Source organism: Electrona antarctica, assembly GCF_951216825.1.
Source record: "Electrona antarctica genome assembly, chromosome: 19".
NCBI classification, from domain to species: Eukaryota; Metazoa; Chordata; class Actinopteri; order Myctophiformes; family Myctophidae; genus Electrona; species Electrona antarctica.
The window spans coordinates 23,925,505-23,952,735 of NC_136800.1; the positions used below are offsets into that span (position 1 = coordinate 23,925,505).

Consider the following 27,231-nt stretch of genomic DNA (forward strand, 5'->3'; position numbering starts at 1 on the left):
GACCCTCTCAGCATCACCTGGTAGGAGCGACCCGTCAGGTAGGATGCAAACAGGGAGAGTGCAGAGCCTGAGACACCCATCCCCTCGAGGGTGGAGAGGAGGATCTGATGGTTCACCGTGTCGAACGCTGCAGACAGGTCCAGGAGTATCAGGACGGAGGAGAGAGAGTTCGCTCTAGCGGCATGGAGCGACTCCGTCACTGCCAGCAGGGCAGTTCCACGAAGCAAGTTCACCTCATGCACCCCAGTGTTGTGTGTATCATTTACAGCTACTTTATGTGGATTATTATTAGACTTTACATAGTTTCATGGCTAAATAGATACTATTGCCTAATAGGGGGCTGGGGACAGGAGGGGGGGGGGGGGGGGGGTGAGGGGCAGTATGAGCTGTGGGGGGTGAGGGGCAGTATGGGTTGTGGGGGTGAGGGGCAGTATGGGTTGTGGGGGGTGAAGGGTGTTATTGTCATCATAAATATACTTACATGTTCACGCTTTTCAAAAACAGCAGCTCTACAAGCTCACAACACGTCACATTGTAGATCAGCTTTTTTCCCGAATAGCCAAATCTATAAATCTATATGTTTGCATTAATAATACAATCTGCAAAGTAACAAGTAACTAAAGCTGTGAAATTCTGTAATTGTAGCGGAGTAGAAGTAACAAAAATTTAAGTAAAGTTAAAGTACCTGCCACCCTGCCAATTATGCTATTTTTATATCATAGCCAGTAGCCACTGGTATGGACATAAACCACATATTCAGGATGTACTATCAAGTATCATGGGAATGATTTGGCTATAAAGATGATATTGCAATGTCAGCGGGAAGGAAAGGGCCTTTAAAGGCCATTCCTACTTTTACTTTCTGCATAGCATGCAATTAGCAACTAATATAAGCATGCTGAGGCCTAGTTCACACCTACACAACAAATGTTTGGTCCGTGTGTGATGCCTGATTGCTTTTTGATTGCTGCTCCAATTCATTTTCAATGGGAGTCACATGGTTTGACCAAACATTTTTGTTTGATGAGGGGGGAGCATTCAGCAATCAGCGATCAAACACAAATGTTTGATCAAACCATGTGACTCCCATTGGAAAAGCATTGTGGTGGCCCAAAAAAACAAAAAAACGACCAAACATTGCTTGATTGGTGTTTGGTACGTGTGAATGAGGCCCCAGTCTGTTGACCCATTGCAGAGGTGTTCAGAGTTTCGTTTGGTGGTGAGTGAGACTTCTTCTGTCCTTCATAGTCCTATTAATGTATTGGACATGTTAGCTATGAATAGTCATATAAATGTGCTAGCTAGCCACAAACATGATCCAGGCCTAATATAGTTATATTGTACAGATTGAAATGGTCGATTGCGTATTATTTCATTTATAATTATTTGGTTTAGGCCAGATGAAAATTGGCTTTTGTTCATTTATTTCTATTCAGACAATTAATATTATGCTTATTTAAGTAATAATTTGCATTGCATGTACTTTTACATCTACTAGAGTTATTATTATCTTAAAGTTGCAATATTTGTTTTACTTGGCTAGTCTAACAACCTTAAGTCATGCAATGGAATTAAAGTGTATTAGAATTTTATAGATACACAATACAAGAAACATGTCTGTAATGACAAAAAACAAAAACAACAACAACTTTGGAATAAGCAAATAAACAAACAAATGAAAAGAACTGAATGGGCATTGGGCAAGCATCATTTCATTTCATTGCATGTCATAATATCGAAATGGATCTTTTCGGATGTGGAACAAATTAAAATGTTCAAAATGTCTCTTATGAAGTGGAATGTGGCAAGAATGAACATTAGGATTTATATAATCTAATTTAATTCATGATTATAAATTGTATTAAATCATTCAACTCATCTTAAATTAATGTCCTCAAAAACCAAGCTATAACTATAAGAATAGTCCTACAAATTATCTGCTCAGATCTCAAGTCAGCAAAGGCATCAACACCATCTATTTGTCCGTCTACAGAAAGTCGCCACCATGAGTACGGACGCAGAGATGGAGCAGTACGGCAAGGCCGCCATTTATCTCCGTAAACCAGAGAAGGAGAGAATTGAGGCTCAAGCTGCGCCCTTTGATGCCAAAACTGCATCATATGTGGCCGATAAGGCGGAGCTCTACCTCAAGTGTAAAATTATAAGCAAGGACGGTGGCAAAGTCACCGTGGAAACGCTCGACAAGAAGGATGTAGGTGGAGGTGGATCTATAGAATCAAATTGTGTCGCAGTACAACTGTAATGTAATCACAATACTTTCTGAAGTTGTGCTTTTTCTTTATATTTTAGCAAAGAACTGTGCCTGAGGCTGACGTCACCCCTATGAACCCTCCCAAATATGACAAAATTGAGGACATGGCCATGATGACCCACCTCACTGAAGCCACTGTCCTGTATAACCTCAAAGAGCGTTATGCAGCATGGATGATCTATGTAAGCTTTTCTACACACTGACAGCAGTACAGTATAGAGCATCGCAGTCCCGCCCCCTAGCCTGGACCAGGAAATGATTCTCCGTTCATTTTCCTCATAGACATTTCAGAAAGTATTTATTTAAAGACGTTTACGCCGCGGACAAAGACAACTCGAGTCGTGACAAATCATGACAACAAACACAATTTGTTGGGCCGAACAAATAATTAGAAAGAAGAAAAAAACGGCAGGTTACAACACTTTTTTTGTTGTTTTTCTTCTTTGTAATTATTTGTTTGATCCAAAATATTGTTTGTGTTGTCATGAGTTGTCACGACTCGAGTTGGCTTTGTCCGCGGCGTAACCGTCTTTAAATAAATACTTTAAGTAATGTCTATGGGAAAAATGCATTGGGATTCATTTCCTGGTCCATGGTAGGGGGGCGGGACTGCGACGCTCTATTGCACCTGTCGATGGCAGAGAAAGAAAAACAGTTCAGAGTACAAGTTATGTCATCAAGTGAAAAACCATATAGAAAAATAAATGCAAACAAACTCATGGTTCTGAAGTTAATCATTTAGTTGATGCCACAAGCAAGTCGTGACTGTAATCCCATCTCTAGCGATCCGTTGTCCCATATACGTGACATGCTCAGTGTTATATGTTGTATGATGTTATTAATGTTGTCTCTCTTCTCCCCTTCAGACCTACTCTGGCTTGTTCTGTGCAACTGTGAACCCCTACAAGTGGCTCCCAGTGTACGACCAGGAGGTTGTAAATGCCTACAGAGGCAAGAAGCGTATTGAGGCTCCACCCCACATCTTCTCTGTCTCTGACAACGCCTATCAGTTCATGCTGATGGGTAGGTACTATAGTCAGGACAATGTAAAATATATATAACTATATATATATAACTATATTGATTTTGTGCTGTATGCATGACTAAAAGTTTGCTTTACATTTTACAGATAAAGAGAACCAGTCTGTCCTGATCACGTACGTTTCCATCATCTACTATTTAGCATTATAAAAGAACATTGTACACAAATTGACTTAAGTGCATTTCTCTATATGTAATGTATATGCATTTATAACCAGTGGAGAATCCGGTGCTGGGAAGACTGTGAACACCAAGCGTGTCATCCAGTACTTTGCAACAGCAGCTTCTAGTTCTGGAGAGAAATCGCTGGCTGATAGCGGTAAAATCAAGGTATAAGTATACACGTTTTTAACATTAACAAAGCAATGCTTTAGAAGATAAAGCCTTTATAACATAGCAATTTGTTTAAAATAATTCTGACCAAATTTTAAACTGGGTGATGTCTTAAACATTCTATAGGGGTCACTGGAGGATCAGATTATTGCAGCCAATCCCTTGCTGGAGGCCTATGGTAATGCCAAGACTGTGAGGAATGACAACTCCTCTCGCTTTGTAAGTGTAAATACATTTATGAGAAAGCCTGCAATAATTCCACAATGTAGAGGGATGCAATCATGCAACTAATTGTGCTATATATCAAACAGGGTAAATTCATCAGAATCCATTTCAACACAGCGGGTAAACTGGCCAGTGCTGATATTGAGACATGTAAGTATGAAGTTCACACATGATGAATTATATATTTGATCATTTGAGGATTACATTTTGGAGTTATGTACAACCAATATAGATTATTATTATTATTATTATTATTAGGCTATTATTATTATTATTATTATGAGTTATGTTCAACCCATATAGATCTGCTGGAGAAGTCCAGAGTGACCTACCAGCTTGCCCTAGAGAGAGGTTACCACATCTTTTTCCAGATGATGACCGAACACAAACCTGAGATTATTGGTAAGTGGAATTACTGATGATGTAGTGAGAACATAAATGAATGAATATAAACACATGTTCACCCTTTTTTAATCCCTTTTAAGAAATGTGTCTCATCACCAACAACCCCTATGACTTCCCGTTGATCAGCATGGGTGTAATCTCAGTGCCAAGCATTGACGACAAAGCTGAGTTGGACGCGACTGACGTCAGTAAACATTATTTTAATCTTTCTAATAAATATTGTGAAAATAGCCGATCTACATGTTTTCACATTTGTTTGCCTCTTTCTTGGGTAACAGTTTGGCCAATATGTTTGGCATTTTTTATAGAATAGTTTGTTGATTACCTTTGACGCAGTAATCTTATTTGTTTTACTTTTTTCATTAGTTATTAAAAGGTCTTAAACGTCCTTAAATTGTCACTTTGAAAATGTGCAGATGCCATGTATACACTTGTACTGTATGTTGGTTTGTTTCCTGTTGAGTTGTACGCAGTTCAAAAGGATCTTTGTTTATCTAATGCTTAATCTCAATCTTTTGAACCCATCTTATTGACATCAGGAGGCTATTGACATCCTGGGCTTCAACGCTGAGGAGAAAACGTACATCTACAAGTTCACTGGTTCAGTGATGCATCATGGGGTCCTGACGTTCAAACAGAAGCAGCGTGAGGAACAGGCGGAGCCAGACAGCACGGAGGGTGAGCTGCATCTTCAACAAAAATAAAATAATAGTATTGTATTTACTTATATTCTAAATGAACTAATTATATTTTCAATATATTATTTATATTCTACTGTTTAGACTGAAGGTTATTTGGTTTAGCGATGATCCTGTATTTGACATATTACCTCATGTTTATCTTGCTTAATGTAGTCGCTCTCTGGATTAAGTGTCTGCTAATAAAATGCCTAAATCGTAAATTGTATGAACATTTACAGTGTCCGACAAGATTTGTTACCTGTTGGGTCTGAACTCAGCGGAAATGCTTAAGGCATATTGCTACCCCAGAGTGAAAGTCGGAAACGAGTATGTCACCAAGGGCCAGACTGTGCCACAGGTGAGTAAATTCCATTATTTCCATGTTATTATACATACCTTATTATATTCTCCTTTCTCAACACAGAACTCTAATATTCTTTTGAGTTGTGTCCATACTTAAAAGCAAGTCTTAAAAGCATCTTCTGTAATTAAAATGATCCTCCAACATTATTGTCTCAACCAAGCCAAAGGTACAACACTGTGTACGCACACTCCCTGAAGGCCACAGCATCTCTGCTGTGAAGCTCTGCTGTCTGCTAAATGCTTAAATTCTAAATTGTGTAATTCACAGCCCTATAATAACGTTCCTATTTCCTTAGGTAATGAACTCAGTCGGTGCCTTGGCTAAGTCCATCTATGAGAAGCTGTTCCTGTGGATGGTCATTAGGATCAATGAGATGCTGGACACCAAGCAGCAGAGAAACTACTACATTGGTGTGCTGGACATTGCTGGTTTTGAAATATTTGATGTAAGCATGAACTTGTTTTAAGTTAAATATTTTTGTCACAAAGACTTTAAGAGACGGCAGGCTAATGATATTTCCACTCACAGTTCAACACCCTGGAGCAGCTGTGCATCAACTTCACCAATGAGAAACTGCAACAGTTTTTCAATCACACCATGTTTGTTTTGGAACAAGAGGAGTACATGAAAGAGGGAATTCCCTGGGATCTTGTTGACTTCGGCATGGACCTGGCTGTCTGCATTGAGCTCATTGAGAAGGTATATTATTTATTACATAATATAATTGTATTATTATATATTATCATGGACCTAGCTGTCTGCATATAGTTCATTGAAAAGGTATACAATTGTTATTATATTAGATCGGTCTCTTTTGTCTCCTTTACAAAGCCCTTAGTAGTCCGGAGGCTTAGTGAAAGGATAGTGCAATTGCGGATAAAAGCGTAATTTTTTGCATGATGGTTCGTTAGGGTCAGTTATTGAATTTTAGCCTAGGAGCCCTTGTCAAATATCTATTTTAAATATCAAATTGCAAGACTATTATTATCAATGAAATATGTGAAATATGTGAAAATCCGCCTAGTATTTTTCAGACTATATACATCATAAAATGATCAGATTATTTCCAAATGTGATAAAGTTGACTTATTTTGACATTATTAAAGTCACAGAACATGAAATATCATCAATAACACCTTTATTGCAATGAAGAATACATACAAATGAACTAGAACTCGACCGGCCATCGGACGGTCTCGCGCCACACCATCCAGGTGGCCAGTTGTCCGGGTGGCCACTTGTGCAGGGTGCCCACTTGTTCAGTCAGACTACATTTTGGGTGCGATACTGAACCATACTGTAGCGTACTGTACTGTACCGTACTGTACAATACTGCACTGTACTGTACCATACTGCACTGTACTGTACAAGACTGTACTGTACTGTACTGTACTGTACTGTACTGTACTGTACTGTACTGTACTGTACTGTACTGTACTGTACGTTACCGTACCATACTGTACTGTACCATACCGTGCTGCTGTGTGCGTGTGTGCATGTGTGTGTGTGTGTGTGTGTGTGTGTGTGAAGTGAAGTGAAAAAGGGAGGGGTCGGTGAATGTGGAAATTGTGATATAATTTGCGTCACAGCAAAATGTTGCACAATAACAGTATGGCACACAAAAGCAATATGTGTACAATACATATGACAGGTGAGCGGAGGCAATGTAGTGCAGATGGATTCCTGTGGCATGTAGAATTTGTTTGTGCTTCTTCTGTCGTATATGTCCTTAGACCTTCAGCTCCATTGCAGCAAGCCAGTCCAGTGTGTCATTGTCTAGGTCAATTAAGCCTTGATCACCATTTGGTGGCCGGTATGTGGGGCAGCACGTGTTCCACAGTCTGTGATGGGTCCCCACATTCGCAGTGGGCACTGTCTGTGAGACCCCACTTCTGCATAGATGCACCAAAGCGTCCCACACCCGTCCTCAGGCGGTTGAGGGTTGTCCACTCCCTGCGGGGGAGGTGCTGGCCAGGAGCATCTGTGAGATCCTCGATGTAGTAGTGAAGCCTGGAAGGATCTGCTGCCTTCCACTGGTCTCTCCATCTTGCCTTCACCCAGGAAGCCTTGGAGGTGTCGGCTGGTGTTGTGCCGAGCAGTTCCTGGGCCTGTGTGGCAAAGGGCCGCCGGGACTTGAGACACGTACGCTGTGGTGTCTCCGTGACGACCTTGTGGAGGAGGTGAGATTTGCTCAACTGTGCCTTCCGAGTGAGGGCCAGTGTGGCTGCTTCTCGCCTGACCTCTGCTGGGGCGATTCCAGCAAGGACTGGCAGTTGGTTGGTTGGCGTGGCTCGTAGGCATCCAGAGACCATGTCCAGCTTTTGGATATGGGGGCTACGGCTCGAGGCTGAGGCACAGTATTCAGTGGCAGGGAAAACTAGGGCCTCGGTGGAGATGCGCAATGTCTTTGTGGTGACTCCCCACGTGGTGCCAGCTAGATACCGTATCAGTGCGGCACGGGCGGTGGTCTTTCCCTTAACACTGTCCAGGTGTTGTTTAAAGGACAGTGTTCTGTCGAGCTTCACTCCAAGGTATGTCGGTGAGGACTGGGACTGTAGCCGGGCACCGTCGACCATGATGTTGATTTGGCGAGTTGCTTCCCTTTTGTAGAGGTGGAACATTGTTGCTACAGTCTTCTCAACACTGAGCTCCCCCTTTCCATTATAGTACAAGGATATGCATCATAGTGTGAAACATGTTATAGAGCTGTGCTTTCTGCCTAGCTGTCACAATTGCATTTGCAAAGTGGGGAACAGTCCAAATTTGCATTACTGCATTTTCAGGTACTACACTACAGTCACCTTTACAGGTGCATGTAAACCTGTAATGGTCAGCCAAACTGGCACCCATGACCCTTCTTCCTTAACCCACCCATAGTTCTGTGGAGAAGGAATCACTTGGTGCAGGCTTCGTGTGCTGGTGGCCCAGATGCCCGCTTGGTAGACTGCAAAAGCCTAGGGGAACCCAAATCTCGAGCCCTGCCTATATGTTTCATGCATATTCCGGGGAGCCAGTCACCCAAAATTTGAGAGGACCTGTGATGTCATAACATACTTTTTATTTGTGTTTTTTTCTATTAATTTGGTCAGAGCAGACCTCTCATTCTGTGGACCTTAATGACCAAGTGAATAGAAAAAACACAAGGTTCATCTCTATTCCCGCTCCCCGGCTATTAATGGAAAGGGTAAGAAGTCAGCTTGGCGGACCTGGCAAGCCTATGATGCTGCGACAGAAACATTCGTCAATCTGGCAAAGCATCCCTTCCAGCAACTAGATGTTGACTGCCAGCACTTCCGGGAGCTTGAAAGACTGACATTAATTTTGTACGACAAATCCAGTCCTTTGAGCTCCATCAACGAAAAAAGAAAAGAACTCTTCTGTGAACAAAATCGAACGATAGAGAAATTACCTCCCACCCAGGGTGCACTCACATGTGAAACGGGCAGTCTACCAAGCAGGCATCTGGGGCACCAGCACACAAACCCATCAAATGATTCCTTCTCCACAAAACTATGGGTGAGCCAAAGAAGAAGAAGGGTCATGGGTGCTAGTTTGACTGACCATTCCAAAGGTTTCCAGAGCTTGCAGAGAGCTGATCAGATGCACCTGTAAAGGTGATGTATACCTGCAAATGCAGCAATGCAAATTTGGACTGTTCCCCACTTTGCAAATGCAATTGTGACAGCTATGTTTCGCACTATGATGCATATTAATTTGTATTCTTCATTGCAATAAAGGTGTTATTGATGATATTTCATGTTCTGTGACTTTAATAATGTCAAAATAAGTCAACTTTATCACATTTGGAAGTAATCGGATCATTTTATGATGTATATAGTCTGAAAAATACTAGGCGGATTTTCACATATTTCACATATTTCATTGATATTGATAGTCTTGCAATTTGATATTTAAAATAGATATTTGACAAGGGCTCCTAGGCTAAAATCATTTAGCATGACGTAAAGAAGCCTCATACAAAATTTGGCGCTTTTATCCGCAAGTGCACTATTCTCCTAAAAAAGTGCACTAAGCCTCTGGACTATAGGCATCTTCTCCATCCTTGAAGAGGAGTGCATGTTCCCAAAGGCTTCAGACAAAACTTTCATCGACAAGTTGCAGGGCACGCATCTTGGGAAGTATAAAGCCTTTGAGAAGCCCAAGCCTGCCAAAGGCAAGGGTGAGGCCCACTTCTCCCTGGTCACCCGATCCCCACCTTATCAATCCATTGAATTGTCAAGTTGTCATGAATTGTCACTCATTCGTCTGGGCCCAGTAGGTCCCTACTGGCCTACCAGGAGATTCTGGTAGACGCTGTCAGCGAGTTCTATCGTTGACACCATGTTAATGCCTGTGCTGTCACGTGAGGGTTAGGGTTAGGGGGTTAGGGTTAGGGTTAACCCTAACGTGACAGCACAGGCATTAACATGGTGTCAACGATAGAACCTGCTGACAGCGTCTACCAGAATCTCCTGGTAGGCCAGTAGGGACCTACTGGGCCCAGACGAATGAGTGACAATTCATGACAACTTGACAATTCAATGGATTGATAAGGTGGGGATCGGCTGCCCTGGTCCACTATGCTGGAACTGTGGATTACAGGGGTTTCTTCCCGACAGCAGAGATATTATTATATAGATATTATATTATATATAAACCTAACCCTAACCCACTCTGTGGACTACAGTATCACAGGCTGGCTGGAGAAAAATAAAGACCCGTTGAATGACTCAGTGGTGCAGCTGTACCAGAAGTCTTCAGTGAAGCTGCTCACTGTGTTATATCCCGCACCTGAGCCTGAAGGTATGTTTATTAATATGAATATAATCTAATATAATTTGTTCTATTCTCCACCTGAGCCCGAACTGAAATTTATATTAATAATATAAACAAATCTGACAAGAAGAGAGGAATTTTCATTCTGTATGACAAAAATTACAATATATCTGTTCTTTATTATTCTACAGATAACACAAAGAAGGGAGGAAAGAAGAAGGGTGGTTCCATGCAGACTGTGTCTAGTGCTTTCAGGGTAAGAATATTTATTCATTATTATCAACATTATATTCCTATAGTACAAGAATGAAACATTATTATTATCAACAATATAACCATGTTGGAATTTAATCATTTCTGTATCACATATGTTCTGAACTTGTAGATCAGTCATCTTTGAATAGCTGAAGTTTAAAATAGGGCTTAAAGTGGTTAATTTATGTTTTAGAAAAATCTAAATCTGCAAAGTAACTATCTAAAGAGTTCAAATAATTGTAGTGGAGGAACAAGTAAAGTATTGTATCACGTTGTACTAATAATAAGCCTAATTGGCTCTTGTATGTCTCAATAGGCGAACTTGGGGGTGCTGATGACCAACTTGAGAAGCACTCATCCACACTTTGTGCATTGTCTGATTCCCAATGAGTCCAAGACTCCAGGTAGACACAGAAAATAAACAGAATAAACATTTTGATACCTTTTCAATGTAATTTTAAGTTTTCTTTAGATCTAGAGCTCATTGCCCAAACAATTGGAACAAACGCTGACATACTGTGTCCGGGTACAACACAAAATACACATCTCCCTGCACGCAGTTGACATCCTTCTGTATGTAACCTGAACCCGCAGATTTTGGTTGACTCATTTTGACTCATTTAATGCAACTTGTGTAATAGTATGTAACTATTTTGTCCTAAAAATAATGAAGCAACATCTTTACAGGCCTGATGGAGAACTTCCTGGTCATCCACCAGCTGAGGTGTAATGGTGTGCTGGAGGGCATAAGGATTTGTAGAAAGGGCTTTCCAAGCAGAATCCCTTATGCTGACTTCAAGCAGAGGTATCACTTCCCTTTTCCAGCAGCTTTTAGTTCCAAACCTACGGGAGGAACACAAAAACAAAATGACCATGAACCTCTGCAAAACAGATATACTCGGTGCAGAGAATGGCAGCTTAAAATGACCATGAACTTCTGCAAAACAGGTACAAAGTACTGAACGCCAGCGCGTGTCCTGATGGCGCATTCATGGACAATAAGAAGGCTTCAGAGAAGCTGCGAGAGACAGCGAGCTCCACTTGCGACCGCGACGGGTCGCTTCGACGGCTGTCTGAGTCGTCGCAACGAGTGCCCATCGTCGCGGGTGCCTGACTCGTCCCGACGGGTCGCCACAGGTGCCCATCGTCTCGACGGGGGCCTGTTTTTGTCGGCGTTTCTGAGTCGTCGCGACGATTGCCCATCGTCTCGACGGGGGCCTGTTTTGTCGCGACGATTGCCCATCGTCTCGACGGGGGCCTGTTTTGTCGCGACGATTGCCCATCGTCTCGACGGGGGCCTGTTTTTGTCGGCGTTTCACCCGTGCGTCGGAGAACGGGCGCTCGTGCTCGCATCTGCCTCTCTCCCTCCTTCCCTCCATCCTATGTGTGTGCTTCCCCCCCCCCCCCCACCCGACCGCCTCCCCCTGTGGGGTAGGGGGTCGGGTGGGGGTCCCTGCGGACCTTTGGGGGGGGGGGGGGGGGGTCCGGGTCCCCTTGGGAATCCCTTTACGCATGCCTTCATTTGTCCCCGTGAATTGCTTCCATTATTTTAATCCAATAACCATATGTTGCATCACATTTTATCGATTGATATAACTTCAATAACCTCCGGAAATAAGGATTTTTTTTTATTCGATTTGAACGTTTAATGGCGTATTGAAAAGACAAGTGTTTCTTTTTTTTTTCCTTTTACGCACGAGAGAGAGAGAGAGAGAGAGAGAGGGGGGGGGGGGGAGAGAGAAAGAGAGCGCACGCACGCAGACGGAATGTGTTCACGCTCGTCCTTCTGGGGGGTCCCCGGGAGACCCCCCCAACGCAATAGATAACACAGAAATCACACTATACAATGCATTTACATTCAGCCGATCTACGAGCTCATATCTGCTTCTTTGCGAAAGCCGCGCATTGCGACGTATTCTGTCTGTCTGTCTGTCTGTCTGTCAGCGCACGCTGACAGACAGACATGTTTAAGTTTTCCATTGAACTATTCAGCACCGAAATAAATTACTCATCCATTCATTAATGCATTCATTCATTCATTCATTCTTTCATTCAATTTACTGCTTTAAGGAAATTATGTCTGTATAGGAGCCATGAATGGGATTGTTGCAATGTGTGGTTATGTTGATTATATCTTTGGTCAATGAAATGAATGCGCTTGATTGACGGGGCCTGATTAATTCATAAACGTCACCTGTTTGGCACACACAGTGAGAGAGAGGGGGGGTATGGAACGCCATACCTTTTGTTGACCGCTTTATTTTTGCTTTCTTTTATTTATGTTGATCGCTGTTGTTGCTTTACTTTTTGTTTGAGCACTCTTTGAGTTATTCACATTTCTTTAATAAAACCCCTTAAACGCATTGTTTTGGACCCAGCGAATTCCTTTTGTTTGTGGAGCGGAGCGCGTCTGACAACATAGCCCATCCCATCGCCTCTCAGCGACTTTAAAGTTTATTTCTCACGTAGTCGCTTTACAATGTCCTTTATATCGAAGCAGCTGTAATACAATACATTTTTTGTCCTCAAAGGTTTCTGTTATTTTATACAAAACGAATGAACCACCAAACGTCCTTAAATCATTTTAAATAAATACCATCAACATAATGAAATTAATGCAATTTTAAAATGACTGCAATTTTAAAACCATTGTATTAATAAAGTATAAAGACTGGATTCTGATTATATTGTTAATGTTGTTTATTACAGTTACAGAGGCGTATGCAGTCCTCAAAAGTCAATACATTCAAACAAATCCTTTTTGTTTCTTTTGTAAGCTTTAAACAATTGACAAAAGTAGATGTAGGCTACCATATTGGGGACCCCCATTTTGCGTGTGCATTTACATTCAGCCGATGTCCACACGGTCATGTTTACTGCATTAAATTTGTAACAACAGCATAATATTGGGTTGTGCAGGTGAGATTTAGAAAACCCTTAGAAAAATCTTCAGTGAATGCTTTTAGGGACTATAGGCCTACATAGAATGTGGAGGGAGAAAGGTACCAGCTGCACTTGTACCCCTTATATGCTCATTCCATGCAGCTCGGCAGAATGCGAGTGCGGCTTTAGTTTGATGAACATTGAACCTCATAACATCACTCCGTTCGCGACTGCATACAGAACGTGTGTCGGCTCTGATGTTTATTAGACAGTATGGACCTCCGCTCAGGTCCTGGAATCCAGAGTCAAGACTTGGCTGCGAGCACATCGCGCGGCAGAAAGCACAAAAACCAGAGTGGCACAGCCTGTCATGTCAGATAACCCAGACCCACTTTGGCAATTTTTACAAGACAGGGGTTATTGGCGTCTTTTTGGTTTGTTTTATTTTATTTCTTTTCTTATTTCTTCCTCAATATTGTTTAAGAATTAATGTGCCATCCATGACATGCTGTCACCAGTGTACCAGTTCAGTGTCTGTTATTTAATGAAATTTATCGAATATTGGCTAAATGTTTATAATGTCTTCTGTCCAAACAATGAAAAGCACTAAGAAAAGGCAAGTGAGTCTCTCTTTAATTAAGCATGATGAGCCATGCGTTTTCCACAAAACAATTAAATATCATTGAATATAATTGCACCCTTGTCATTACTACTATGTTATTATAGCTTTCAGTAGGCCACCACAGGCACAGACACCAATTGGCCTACATGAAGTTAGAGGGATGGGCAGAAATGGTGTAGGCTATTTTCAACTGTTAATGGGGTTTTCTTTCAGACAGACAGACAGACAGACAGAATACGTCGCAATGCGCGGCTTTCGCAAAGAAGCAGATATGAGCTCGTAGATCGGCTGAATGTAAATGCATTGTATAGTGTGATTTCTGTGTTATCTATTGCGTTGGGGGGGGGACAAATGAAGGCATGCGTAAAGGGATTCCCAAGGGGACCCGGACCCCCCCCCCCCCCCCCCCCCCAAAGGTCCGCAGGGACCCCCACCCGACCCCCTACCCCACAGGGGGAGGCGGTCGGGTGGGGGGGGGGGGGGAAGCACACACATAGGATGGAGGGAAGGAGGGAGAGAGGCAGATGCGAGCACGAGCGCCCGTTCTCCGACGCACGGGTGAAACGCCGACAAAAACAGGCCCCCGTCGAGACGATGGGCAATCGTCGCGACAAAACAGGCCCCCGTCGAGACGATGGGCAATCGTCGCGACGACTCAGAAACGCCGACAAAAACAGGCCCCCGTCGAGACGATGGGCACCTGTGGCGACCCGTCGGGACGAGTCAGGCACCCGCGACGATGGGCACTCGTTGCGACGACTCAGACAGCCGTCGAAGCGACCCGTCGCGGTCGCAAGTGGAGTTCGCCCCTCCTGGAAGCTGCTTGGGTCCATTGACGTACCTATTGATGAGTACAAGTTTGGACACACCAAGGTAAACACACTGTGAACCTTGTTTAACATTTAACAGAGGACTAAAAGTAGATCTTACGGTTGTTTAGTTACAGTGTTTGTAACATTGTATTCAGGTGTTCTTCAAAGCCGGTCTGCTGGGTACACTGGAGGAGATGCGAGATGAAAAGCTGTCTATTCTGGTCACTATGACTCAGGCTCTCGCACGAGCTTACGTCATGAGAAGGGAGTTTGTCAAGATGATGGCAAGGAGGTATGCTACTTTGAAATATTTAGTACAATTTGTAAGTAAACATTTTCATTACTGTTCAACACAATTTTGTGTATAGTGTCAAATCACTAAAAGCTTTAAATAGGTGGATTTAGCTGCTAGTGTTTCGTTACAATGTTATGTGTATATCCTGGGTTTAAGTTATATTGTAACCAAAATCAAATCAAATCAATCATGACTCATCATGATACACTGCAACTGTGTTCCCACAGAGAAGCCATTTACACCATCCAGTTCAACGTGCGCACCTTTGTCAATGTGAAACATTGGCCATGGATGGGGCTGTACTACAATATCAAGCCTCTTCTACAGAGTGCTGAGACTGAGAAGGAGCTGCAGAACATGAAGGAGAACTATGAAAAGATGAAGGTTGACCTGACCACTGCCCTGGCCGCAAAGAAGACACTGGAAGAGAAAATGGTCTCTCTGGTGCAGGAGAAAAATAACCTGGCAACGTCAGCGGCATCAGTAAGTAGCTACACTTGTACAGGAAATGTTGCTAATATTTCACATTGTTTATCATCTTAAATATTTTATCCAATGTTGATGTAGAGTCGAACAGCAGGCGTTCTCTGGTAAGTATATCCTTTTGGAGGAAATTGATACACTAGTAACACTACTATAGTATATCCTTTTGGAGGAGATTGCTACGCTACTATAGTATATCATTTTGAAGGTTGATAGCTTCTTCCTTCCTCCTCACCGGAAGCAGCTGCAGCTGCACGAAGCAGCTGCAAAACAAATCTCACCCAGAACAAATGCTGACATGTTCCCTCACTTATCTTTTTCATTGACAACCAGGGAGACGAGGCTCTGAATGATGCAGAGGAGAGATGTGAAGGTCTTATTAAAAGTAAGATCCAGTTGGAGGCAAAGGTCAAAGAGACGACCGAGAGACTGGAGGACGAGGAGGAGATCAATGCTGAACTGACTGCCAAGAAGAGGAAGCTGGAGGATGAATGCTCTGAGCTTAAGAAGGACATTGATGACCTGGAGCTCACCTTGGCCAAAGTGGAGAAGTTGAAACATGCCACTGAAAACAAGGTATAGATTCAAGATTATACATTCTAGCCGTCTTCTCAAATTATAGACAGTAGGCCTACACTAATCTACTCCAATGGTTCTCAAACTTGTAAGGGTCAATTTAGACAACCCCCCCCCCCCCCCCCCCCCCCTAAAGGAACCCTGGGAGTTCCTGGAATCCACTTTGAGAAGCACTGATCCATTCCATGACAACGCATTATCTCCTGCTTATATCAGGTGAAGAACCTGACTGAGGAGATGGCCTCTCAGGATGAGAGCATCGCTAAGCTGACCAAGGAGAAAAAAGCCCTCCAAGAGTCACATCAGCAGACCCTGGATGACCTGCAGGCAGAGGAGGACAAAGTCAACACTCTGACCAAGGCCAAGACCAAGCTGGAACAACAAGTTGACGACGTGAGTTTTACCGAAGTGTATCGGGATGTTTTGAACTTAATACTGTACTGAATAATAAGAAAAATATATATTTGTGCAGTTGGAGGGCTCTCTGGAGCAAGAGAAGAAGCTCCGCATGGACCTGGAGAGAGCCAAGCGAAAGCTTGAGGGTGATCTGAAACTGGCCCAGGAATCCATCATGGACCTGGAAAATGACAAGCAGCAATCTGATGAGAAGATAAAGAAGTAATGTAAACCAACAATATGCAATGTCATGGAGAGAAACCACCTGCAGAATGACACTAAAATATGATGTACTGTATTCAACAGGAAGGACTTTGAATTAAGCCAGCTTCTGAGTAAGATTGAGGATGAACAATCTTTGGGGGCCCAGCTGCAGAAGAAGATAAAAGAACTCCAGGTATTCTTATTTTCTGTAAAATCATTCATCATAAATAAGAGTGAGTTATTATTTTCAGAAGTTAATCTAACATCATTCATTTGAAAGGCTCGTATTGAAGAACTGGAGGAGGAAATCGAGGCAGAGCGTTCCGCTCGTGCCAAGGTTGAGAAGCAGAGAGCTGATCTCTCCAGGGAACTTGAAGAGATAAGTGAGAGGCTGGAGGAGGCTGGAGGAGCCACCGCTGCTCAGATCGAGATGAACAAGAAGCGCGAGGCTGAGTTCCAGAAGCTGCGTCGTGACCTTGAAGAGTCCACCCTGCAGCATGAGGCCACTGCCTCCGCTCTCCGTAAGAAACAGGCCGACAGTGTGGCTGAACTGGGTGAACAGATCGACAACCTCCAGAGAGTCAAGCAGAAACTGGAAAAGGAGAAGAGTGAATACAAGATGGAAGTCGATGACCTGTCCAGCAACATGGAGGCTGTTGCCAAGGCAAAGGTATGATGGACTGCCTGTGTATAATATCATTCTTGAGATAACAGTATTTCTCACAAACTGTTTAAAGTGATCAAGTGAAATGAAAAACCCAGCGATGGGTAAGGAAACCATACAGATATAAACCGGAGGGCTGAATTATAGACTGCATCAAGCGGCTTTGCTTCAAATCAAAACAATGAACCAATCTGAGAAAAAAAGGGTTAATGATTGAACATGTCCAATGTTAATTTCTAGGGAAATCTTGAGAAGATGTGCCGCACCCTAGAGGACCAACTTGGTGAAATCAAGGCCAAGAGTGACGAGGGTGTTCGCCAGATCAATGACATTGGAGCTCAGAGAGCAAGACTGTTGACGGAGAACGGTAAAAGTTCATTTCATCATAAAGTCTACTTTACATGGTTTACCGTATATGTCTACATGTTTTTTTTGATGGTACTGCAAACTGACCATGCTTTGATCAACAGTTATCCCGGGACTAAGATGTTTGAAATGTTTGAAACGAATATTCATATTTCTAACTAGGTGAGTTTGGTCGTCAACTGGAGGAGAAAGAAGCTCACCAGAGGCAAGCAGGCCTTCACCCAGCAGATTGAAGAGTTGAAGAGACATGTGGAAGAGGAGGTGGGGGACAGATTTATTTTTTCTTATTTAGTTTTATATTTTTTGAAATTTCATTCAGCTGACATTATTTTGTCCATTTTCTTTTACAGGCAAAGAATGCCCTTGCTCATGCTGTGCAATCAGCTCGTCATGACTGTGACCTTCTGAGGGAGCAGTTTGAAGAGGAGCAAGAGGCGAAGGCGGAGCTGCAACGTGGAATGTCCAAGGCCAACGCTGAGGTGTGTCAGTGGAGGAGCAAGTATGAGACTGATGCTGTCCAACGCACTGAGGAGCTGGAGGAAGCTAAGTAAGTCATCAGTTTTTTTACACCGTCAGACTCAGGCACCACTCACTATGCAAAATATCGCTCACGATAATTTGATTCCATTCAACACTGATCAACAGGAAGAAGCTCGCCCAGCGTCTCCAGGAGGCTGAGGAGCAAATCGAGGCTGTGAATTCCAAGTGCGCCTCTCTGGAGAAGACCAAACAGAGACTCCAGGGTGAAGTGGAAGACCTCATGATTGATGTGGAGAGGGCCAATGGCCTGGCTGCCAACCTCGACAAGAAACAGAGGAACTTTGATAAGGTGCGTTGACATACTGTACATCATTTTGTGGAGGGCATATATTCGTATTATTACGTATTATTACAAATGGTGTGCAGGTTCTTAAAGTGGAGGTAAATGACAAATGTTATGCAGGTCTTGGCAGAATGGAAGCAGAAATATGAAGAGGGACAGGCAGAACTGGAGGGAGCACAGAAAGAGGCTCGCTCTCTCAGCACTGAGTTGTTTAAGATGAAGAATTCCTATGAGGAGTCTCTGGACCACCTGGAGACCATGAAGCGTGAGAACAAGAACCTCCAACGTAAGTCTTGTCTTTACGTCAGTCTTTTAACAACAGTTTATTTTTGCTTCAATATTTCTTTACATATTTATTTTGAGCCAAAAGCTGGTACTGTTAACGGATCAAAACGTCATAATTTTGCTTTTAAAATTCTTTAGATCAATTGTCGATTATAGACTACACCAACTTTATTCAAAATAAAAATACTTGCTGACTGATTCATTATTTTCAATCAACTGCAGAGGAGATCTCAGACCTGACTGAACAGATCGGTGAGACTGGGAAGAGCATCCATGAGCTGGAGAAGACCAAGAAACAGGTGGAGACAGAGAAGTCAGAGATCCAGACAGCCCTGGAGGAAGCCGAGGTAAAGCTTTTAAGCTTCTAGATGAACATTGAACTATAGTTTAGTTTAGTTTATTTTGTTCATTAAAGTATAGTGTAGCAACCCCACAGAAGTGGCCTGGCCATAGCTCTCTTTGCGTTGCCTGTTGTGTGCCGGGCTAGTGAGTTGGCGGCCGGTGTTCAATTCAACTCGTTTCGCTGTTCGCTACAATATTTTAGATTATTTTAGAAGTGTTACATTCAAACAGTGTAGCAGTATATTTATTATGGATGTTACATTCAAATCTCCTACAACCTTTTGATCCTGTATTACCATACATTTTAGGGTACTCTGGAGCATGAAGAGTCCAAGATTCTTCGTGTCCAGCTGGAACTCAACCAGATCAAGGGTGAGGTGGACAGGAAGCTGGCAGAGAAGGATGAAGAGATGGAGCAGATCAAAAGGAACAGCCAGAGGGTGATGGACTCCATGCAGAGCACTCTGGACTCTGAGGTCAGGAGCAGAAACGATGCCCTGAGAATCAAGAAGAAGATGGAGGGAGACCTGAACGAGATGGAGGTTCAGCTGAGCCACGCCAACCGCCAGGCTTCTGAGGCCCAGAAGCAACTGAGGAACGTCCAGGGACAGCTTAAGGTGCAAACCATAATAGTTCTAGTAAACAGACACATATTCAAACAGCAAAAAAAAACGGAGTCACATTCTCATTTTTCTCTTCACCACTTCAAATGTGATTCATTTTAGGATGCACAACTGCACCTTGATGATGCTCTTAGAGGCCAAGAAGATCTGAAGGAGCAAGCGAACATGGTGGAGCGTAGGAACGGCCTCATGACTGCTGAGATTGATGAGCTGAGAGTGGCTCTGGAACAGACAGAGAGAGGCCGCAAAGTGGCTGAACAGGAGCTGGTGGATGCCAGTGAACGCGGTGGACTGTTGCACTCTCAGGTACAGTCAATAAAAACCTTTCAATGTCCAGAATTAAAAACACATTTACATCGTGCTTACTTAGTACATTATTCAACTGAATCTTTATTTTAGAACACAAGCCTTTTGAACACCAAGAAGAAACTTGAATCTGACCTGAACCAAGTCCAAGGTGAAGTGGACGACAGTGTTCAAGAAGCAAGGAATGCTGACGATAAGGCCAAAAAAGCCATCACTGATGTAAGTTAGGATGCCCTACTCTTATCTACTGTATATATTAGTATACTATTAACATACCTATCTACAGTATTAGATATCCTCATGTCATGCTTGATATATTTATAAACATACAGTAATGAAACAATGACTTTCCAGGCTGCTATGATGGCCGAGGAGCTGAAGAAGGAGTGTAATGGCAGCTTTTGATACTACTATTAGTAAGTAAACATCATCAGGAAGAAGCAGGACTCAACCATCAGGATTCGAACTCCATTCTTTTATTGTATATGTCATCACACCAGAGAGAGACTAGTGTCTCCCTCCAGAGCTTCCCCAAGCACTCTCCACACACATGTCCCACACATATTTTATACTTTCAGCAGTGTACAGAGTTTCAGGAGTAACAAGAGATGGTCATGCCTTAAATGGACTCTATTCTATAGTTAACTCACACAGTTTGAAATAGGTTTACATGAGTCAGCAGTCTCTAATGAGTTGGTCAGTGAAGAACAGGTGGTAATTAGAGTGTTAAGTATCATCTACTAGTAGGCTACATTCAATGAATCAATACCATAGTGTTTATATGCATTTTTGCCACTACATTCCATCCTATTTCTCGTTGTAACTGAAAACCTCAGTTACATGTACACCAGAAAATACATATAATAACATTAGAATCATAATTCACTGGGATACAATCATGAACAAACATTAACTATATTGTTAGGTACATGTGTGATGACAGTGACAAATAGCATTGCGCATATGCTATCAGTCACCCAGTCCCACACGGTGTAGTCAACAATAATTATTTGGTTAAATAGACACCATTGACAGTATAATTTCACCTCCAACATATCTAAAACTCACTGGACATTTTGGCATATTTTTGATAATGCTATGCTTTTTGTTAAACAATGACCCTATTGGTCTGAACTCTGAATATAAGACGTTTTTGTTTTGTTTTTTGTTTTTTTAATGGAACTATCTTGGCCCTGTGACTGTTTTAGACTCATACTGGTCTTGACATAAAAGTCCTGATTTGAGAATTCCTCACAGCAAATAAAACATAAAACATTAAAAACTGTAAATAGAATTAAACATAATTAAATAATTAACATGACTTCAAATATTTCAATGTTCCAATAAACTCTAAACACTCAAAAACATTAAAAAATGAAATATAATTAAATTGAATTAGAATGATAAAAATGAAATAGAATGAAATAGAATTAGAATGATACAAATGAAATAGAATTAAATTGAATTAGAATGATAAAAATGAATTACACTCAAAAATGAAATAGAATTAAATATAATTAGAATGATTAAAATGAAATAGAATTAAATATAATTAGAATGATTAAAATGAAATAGAATTAAATATAATTAGAATGATTAAAATGAAATAGAATTAAATAGAATTAGAATGATTTAAATGAAATAGAATTAAATAGAATTAGAATGATTAAAATGAAATAGAATTAAATAGAATTAGAATGATTAAAATGAAATAGAATTAAATTGAATTAGAATGATAAAAATGATAAAAATGAATTAAAATATATATACATGTTCCAATATCACTCTGGCTGTTTGTTTTCACACCCAGATAAAATAAATTAAAGTAGAATACCAATGGACAGCTTGTATAATACCAGTGAACTGTTCCTAGTCTAATTCCTATACTATTTTTAATTTGTTCCCCAACATTCTCTCTCTCACAGACACACACAAATACCCTTGCACCTCTGACCCCCCTTCCCCCCTGCCAGCTGAGCAAGGGAGAGAGGCTGATCCCTGTACCTGTGTGGACATTCATATTTGTATGGAAGTGGATTCCAATATTGAATTAATAAAATAAGAATCTAATATTCCCAATACATATCCCCTTCTCCCCCCCTTAGTTTTGGGAGTAACTTTCACAAAATAATGGATAGATGAATAGCCCTGCAGAAACCATCATTGAACCCATTATTTTGAAAGCCGCACACAAACCAAGAGCTAAAATATGTACAGTAATACTCAAGGTGAGGTTTAATCTGTATTAACACTATCTCCATCAGTTCAACATTTTCTGCAATATATTACTCGATAACCTAAAGCCTACGGGTTACTTTAACTTTATTTTTATATCATCACGTGGAATTTGCTTTCGCATTTTGTTACATGGAAATAAAAATAAGTACTTGCCACATGGCATTTTTTCCTCACGTGGTGCGTTTAGAACCGAGACTTACTTAACATCTATACCTAGTAATAGCAGAATAATGGACAGGAGACAAAGTAATATTGGACATCCAACCTTGTGGAAAAGCCATCATAAATGTTTTGGTATTTGGTAATGTTCAGTATTTTGGTCTGTCTCACCCACACACACAAGCACACACAGGTGACCCCTGTAAACCCTGCCACCCCAGACATATGAGTCAATTTGTTTATCTATTTAGTGTATGTGTGTGGATATACAGGTTCCAATAACAACTTACTCACATTTTCTGACGTTATTCTCCTAATTTAGGCCTATTTTAACTAACAATTAAACAACATTTGTATTATTAATTAGAATATAATTTTTGGATTGGATTTCACTGTGATATTTAAGGAAGTTATCTAAAATAGTCATATGATCACTATTAACCTATTTTTTTTTTTAAATGACAATGAATAGAACTTACTGTATAAAGCAAATCAAACCGTTTAGGACATAAGGACATGAACCTTCATGGATCCCACTCTGCATGTCATGGATTGGTGCATGTTGTATTAACACTGTCACCTGGTCCATATTGCCATGGGGCCCATGGAGCCTGATGTGGGGTCATGCAGTGGATGTGGTCCACCCCGTTGTGGATCGTAGGCCGCTGCATTGCCACCTGGCTCATAGTTGCATGGAACAGGCCCTGTCCCATACTGGTCTGCTCTGTCATATGGGTCACTGTTTCCTCTTTGTCTTTGTTTCCATTTACGGCTCCTGATACTCCTATGTGACTGATGATTTTGTTGTTGTCGCTGTTCTCCCTGTGGCTGGTGCAGGTTCTCATAGAACATCAGCTGTGCTGCCTCCAGTTTCTTCTTTTTCATGAAGTCCTGTGATAGTGTGTTCCTCTCAGCATGCAATGCGTGACCCCACACCTCAGTCAAAGGTCGGGTTTCCCAGCCAATGCAAGAGGTCATAACACTGTAGATTGCAGGGAGCAGGCCATTGATCAAGGAGGTTTTTAACAAGTCATTGTAAGCGGGGTTGTCTAGTGGCACACCACAGTGCTTCTGAAAGCAGTTCTCCAGTCTATTTCTGTAGGTGTCACAGGTTTCATCCTGCCATTGCTTAGTGCTGTGAATCTTTGGCCAATCAGTGGGTACTGGAAATGCTGCTTTGATGCTGTCAAAAAGACCACCGTGATTCAGCAGCTGTCCAGTGACAATGTGATTTTGTGCTCCATTCACATCAAAATGTTCCCTGAGATGTAGCCATTTTAATCCAAAGACTTTGCGAAATACAGATTCGAGCATTCTTGCCGATGGCTCATACATCTCAATCAAGTCTAACACAGCTGCACACCAGCGCTCCACGTTGACTTTGTGGTCTGGAAGGTCCTTCATGATGTCTTTCAGTTCATCAGGTGTCCAGCGTTGCTGCACATGTACTGTTGCAGAATATGTGTCTATTTCTGAGTGCTGTGCCCCAGTCCCCCGATGAGGATGAGGTTCTGGATATGGAATGAATGGAAATAGCTTCCTTGGACAAAGTGTCGCTGTGACAACTGCTCCCCCCTGTCCTTGATTGTTTTTGAGGGGTTCAGGTTGTTCATGGTTGTTGCTGTTGTCTGCGGGCTGTTCCTTGGGTGTAGTAACAGTCAGTTGTGTGTCTCCGCTGTAGTTTGGCTCCTTCTGCCTCATATTGTTGTAGTCATCAGGCGTAGTGTTGGCTTGTAGATCTGCTAATTTCACCACAAATCTGTCAAGTTGCTCTCGCAATAGCATCACTTCTTTCTGTTGGTTGTTGAGTTGTTGTTGCATATTTCTGTCAAGTTGTTCTTGCAGGTCATTGATTTGTCGCTCCACAAGTTGTTCTCGCAATAGCGTCATTTCTTTCTGTTGCTCCTTGAGTTCTCGCAGTAACGTCACTTCTTTCTGTTGGTCCTTGAGTTCTCGCAGTAACGTCACTTCTTTCTCCTGTTGGTCATTGAGTTCTCGCTTCAACTTCTTTCTGCTTTGTTTCGCTCCCATCTTAAGATTCTTTTTGATCAAGTATCCATCTATGGTGAAGATGAAATAATGGCCCACCCAGGGACGCCAAATTGTAATGGCAGCTTTTGATACTACTATTAGTAAGTAAACATCATCAGGAAGAAGCAGGACTCAACCATCAGGATTCGAACTCCATTCTTTTATTGTATATGTCATCACACCAGAGAGAGACTAGTGTCTCCCTCCAGAGCTTCCCCAAGCACTCTCCACACACATGTCCCACACATATTTTATACTTTCAGCAGTGTACAGAGTTTCAGGAGTAACAAGAGATGGTCATGCCTTAAATGGACTCTATTCTATAGTTAACTCACACAGTTTGAAATAGGTTTACATGAGTCAGCAGTCTCTAATGAGTTGGTCAGTGAAGAACAGGTGGTAATTAGAGTGTTAAGTATCATCTACTAGTAGGCTACATTCAATGAATCAATACCATAGTGTTTATATGCATTTTTGCCACTACAGGAGCAGGACACCAGCTCTCACCTGGAGAGGATGAAGAAGAACCTGGAGGTCACAGTGAAGGACCTGCAGCACCGTCTGGATGAGGCTGAGAACCTGGCTATGAAGGGAGGCAAGAAGCAGCTCCAGAAACTGGAGTCTAGGGTAAGATGTAGTTTACTTCAACATATCTTATAGTCAATGAAATAAGAATACATTATTAAATAATGTATTGTATAATTCAACTGTGAAGGTGCGTGAACTGGAGACAGAGGTCGATTCTGCACAGAGAGGCGGAGCAGATGCTATTAAAGGTGTCCGCAAGTACGAGAGGAGAGTGAAGGAGCTGACATACCAGGTACTGTATATCACGTTCACTTAAATAACCATCAAGCCCAACTTACTTTCTTTTCAAAATCTTTTTATTTCCGTTTTATAACAGTATGGGTGTCAAGTCACAGGTTCATAGAAAAAATAAAAATAAAATATCAGATTTTAGTATCAGTGACTGAGGTAAACAAATGTAGCCTACTGTATGAATCAGATTGTGGGCACAGACATAATGAAAAGACTGTTATTGTGCTAAACATGCCCCTTCAAGACAAAATAAAAACATTTTCTCCCCTTCAAGTCCCAATTTAGTATAGCCAATTCCCAATTCCCCAGCCTCTCTACAAGTACTCCATCTCTGCTAACCCCCACAATCAGTCATTGGGAGGGTGAAGAAAGCCTCGGGTCTCCTCCGATACCCGGGCCATCAAGCCAACAAGCCCAACTTACTAAATGAATAGATTGCATGAACATACAATAAATTCAATCTCATTTCAGACTGAAGAGGACAAAAATAATCTTGCCAGGCTGCAGGATCTGGTAGACAAACTGCAGATGAAGGTGAAGGGCTACAAGAGACAAGCTGAGGAGGCGGTAAGACAAATATTCATCTTTAGTTGTGTCGCCATGGGCAGAGTGTTAACTATAACAGCACTAACATGAACATCTTTAGTTATAATGAATTGCATCAAAGCTCTTTACAATGGTTCATTCATTCATACATTTGGAGGTGAAGTGGCGGACAGTCGACACCAGCGTCCTCACTTCCCACATTCACACACAAATGGTGGCAAGATAGCACCGACCAATGTGCTGGCTTGTTATCGCCAATGGGAAGAGTGTTGTGAAGTTGTGAACTAACAACACTAACATGAACATGCCACATCAATATTGCATTAGCCACAACCACACTTTTCCTGAAATTGTCTTGTTTGGATTATAATTGTAAGGTGCTCTTTTCAAAATATTGAGGCTTTGAACAATCTCTATCACATTATAGGAGGAAGCTGCCAACGGTCACCTGTCCAAGTGCAGAAAGGTTCAGCATGAGCTGGAGGAGGCTGAAGAGCGTGCTGACATAGCTGAATCCCAGGTCAACAAGATGAGAGCTAAAAGTCGTGACACCAAGGTAAATACATGTTTAATAGGAAGGTTTATTAATATGATTATATTTAACTAAGATTTATTAAACTAAAGATTAATGTTGAATAATCTAATATCATATTCCTATTTTACAGGGAAAGGATGCTGAATAAGTACAACTCACCATAAAAAGTCATAAAATATGACCCATTGTATTCAAAAAGTCATAAAATATGACACATTTTATTCAATAAAGGTGGCAAAAATTGTGTTGTTTCTTGTATTCATTACTTTGTCAGGTTTGAGTATTCTGGTTCCAACTCACATGTCCACTATTAAGATACATAAATGTGTACTTAAAGCTGCACTATGTAACTTCGTGCAGAAGTGCTGACATTTACCATTGAGCTAATAGAGAATCTTGACCATCAAGTCAGATTCTGTGTCTAGGTGAGACATGACCTTTGACACAATCTAAATGTCTCCATAGAAGAGCAGGGAGACAAATACAACCACCCCAAATATATAAGTTATGTTGTATTAACATACACAGATTTGACAAAATTACATTTTATCCATAAAAATGTTAGATTGTGAGGCTTTAAATTTAGACATTTTCAATGCAAATCATGAACCTTGACAATGATGGTTGTCAAGTGCCAAGACCTTGTCACCATGCTCATAAAATGGTGCTCCTTTTCTTTTACCATTCACATTTGGCTTGGTGGTTACAACACATTAATCTGTGTTGTTACAAACTCTCATACATATTATCACTGCTTTACAGGGACTTTAAAGAACAGTAACTAGATGCAGCACTGCAGGATTTATTTGTCAGTAGCTTTTAATAGACAGAAGACTAGAACAAGCTTTTTAACACCAGGAGTTACAGTAGGC

General features: G+C 41.7%; 1 protein-coding gene across 1 annotated transcript; it reads left to right on the top strand.

Moving 5' to 3' along the window:
- Positions 1 to 1,978: 1,978 nt before the first annotated feature.
- Positions 1,979 to 26,507, top strand: LOC306943048 (myosin heavy chain, fast skeletal muscle-like; the record flags this gene model as incomplete). Its single annotated transcript, XM_079529254.1, has 42 exons — positions 1,979 to 2,212; positions 2,311 to 2,454; positions 3,139 to 3,295; positions 3,402 to 3,429; positions 3,532 to 3,643; positions 3,773 to 3,865; positions 3,958 to 4,021; positions 4,175 to 4,273; positions 4,357 to 4,460; positions 4,816 to 4,954; positions 5,196 to 5,314; positions 5,616 to 5,765; positions 5,849 to 6,019; positions 9,410 to 9,500; positions 9,986 to 10,123; positions 10,288 to 10,352; positions 10,668 to 10,755; positions 11,039 to 11,156; positions 11,300 to 11,369; positions 14,676 to 14,729; positions 14,824 to 14,960; positions 15,191 to 15,446; positions 15,780 to 16,022; positions 16,239 to 16,415; positions 16,495 to 16,640; positions 16,725 to 16,815; positions 16,903 to 17,292; positions 17,527 to 17,653; positions 17,815 to 17,861; positions 18,003 to 18,199; positions 18,298 to 18,481; positions 18,596 to 18,761; positions 18,983 to 19,107; positions 19,411 to 19,719; positions 19,828 to 20,031; positions 20,125 to 20,250; positions 20,386 to 20,413; positions 24,944 to 25,086; positions 25,175 to 25,279; positions 25,750 to 25,845; positions 26,252 to 26,380; positions 26,490 to 26,507. Exons 1-42 carry the CDS (start codon positions 2,006 to 2,008, stop codon positions 26,505 to 26,507), a joined length of 5,655 nt encoding a protein of 1,884 aa, XP_079385380.1. The 5' UTR covers positions 1,979 to 2,005.
- Positions 26,508 to 27,231: the final 724 nt, after the last annotated feature.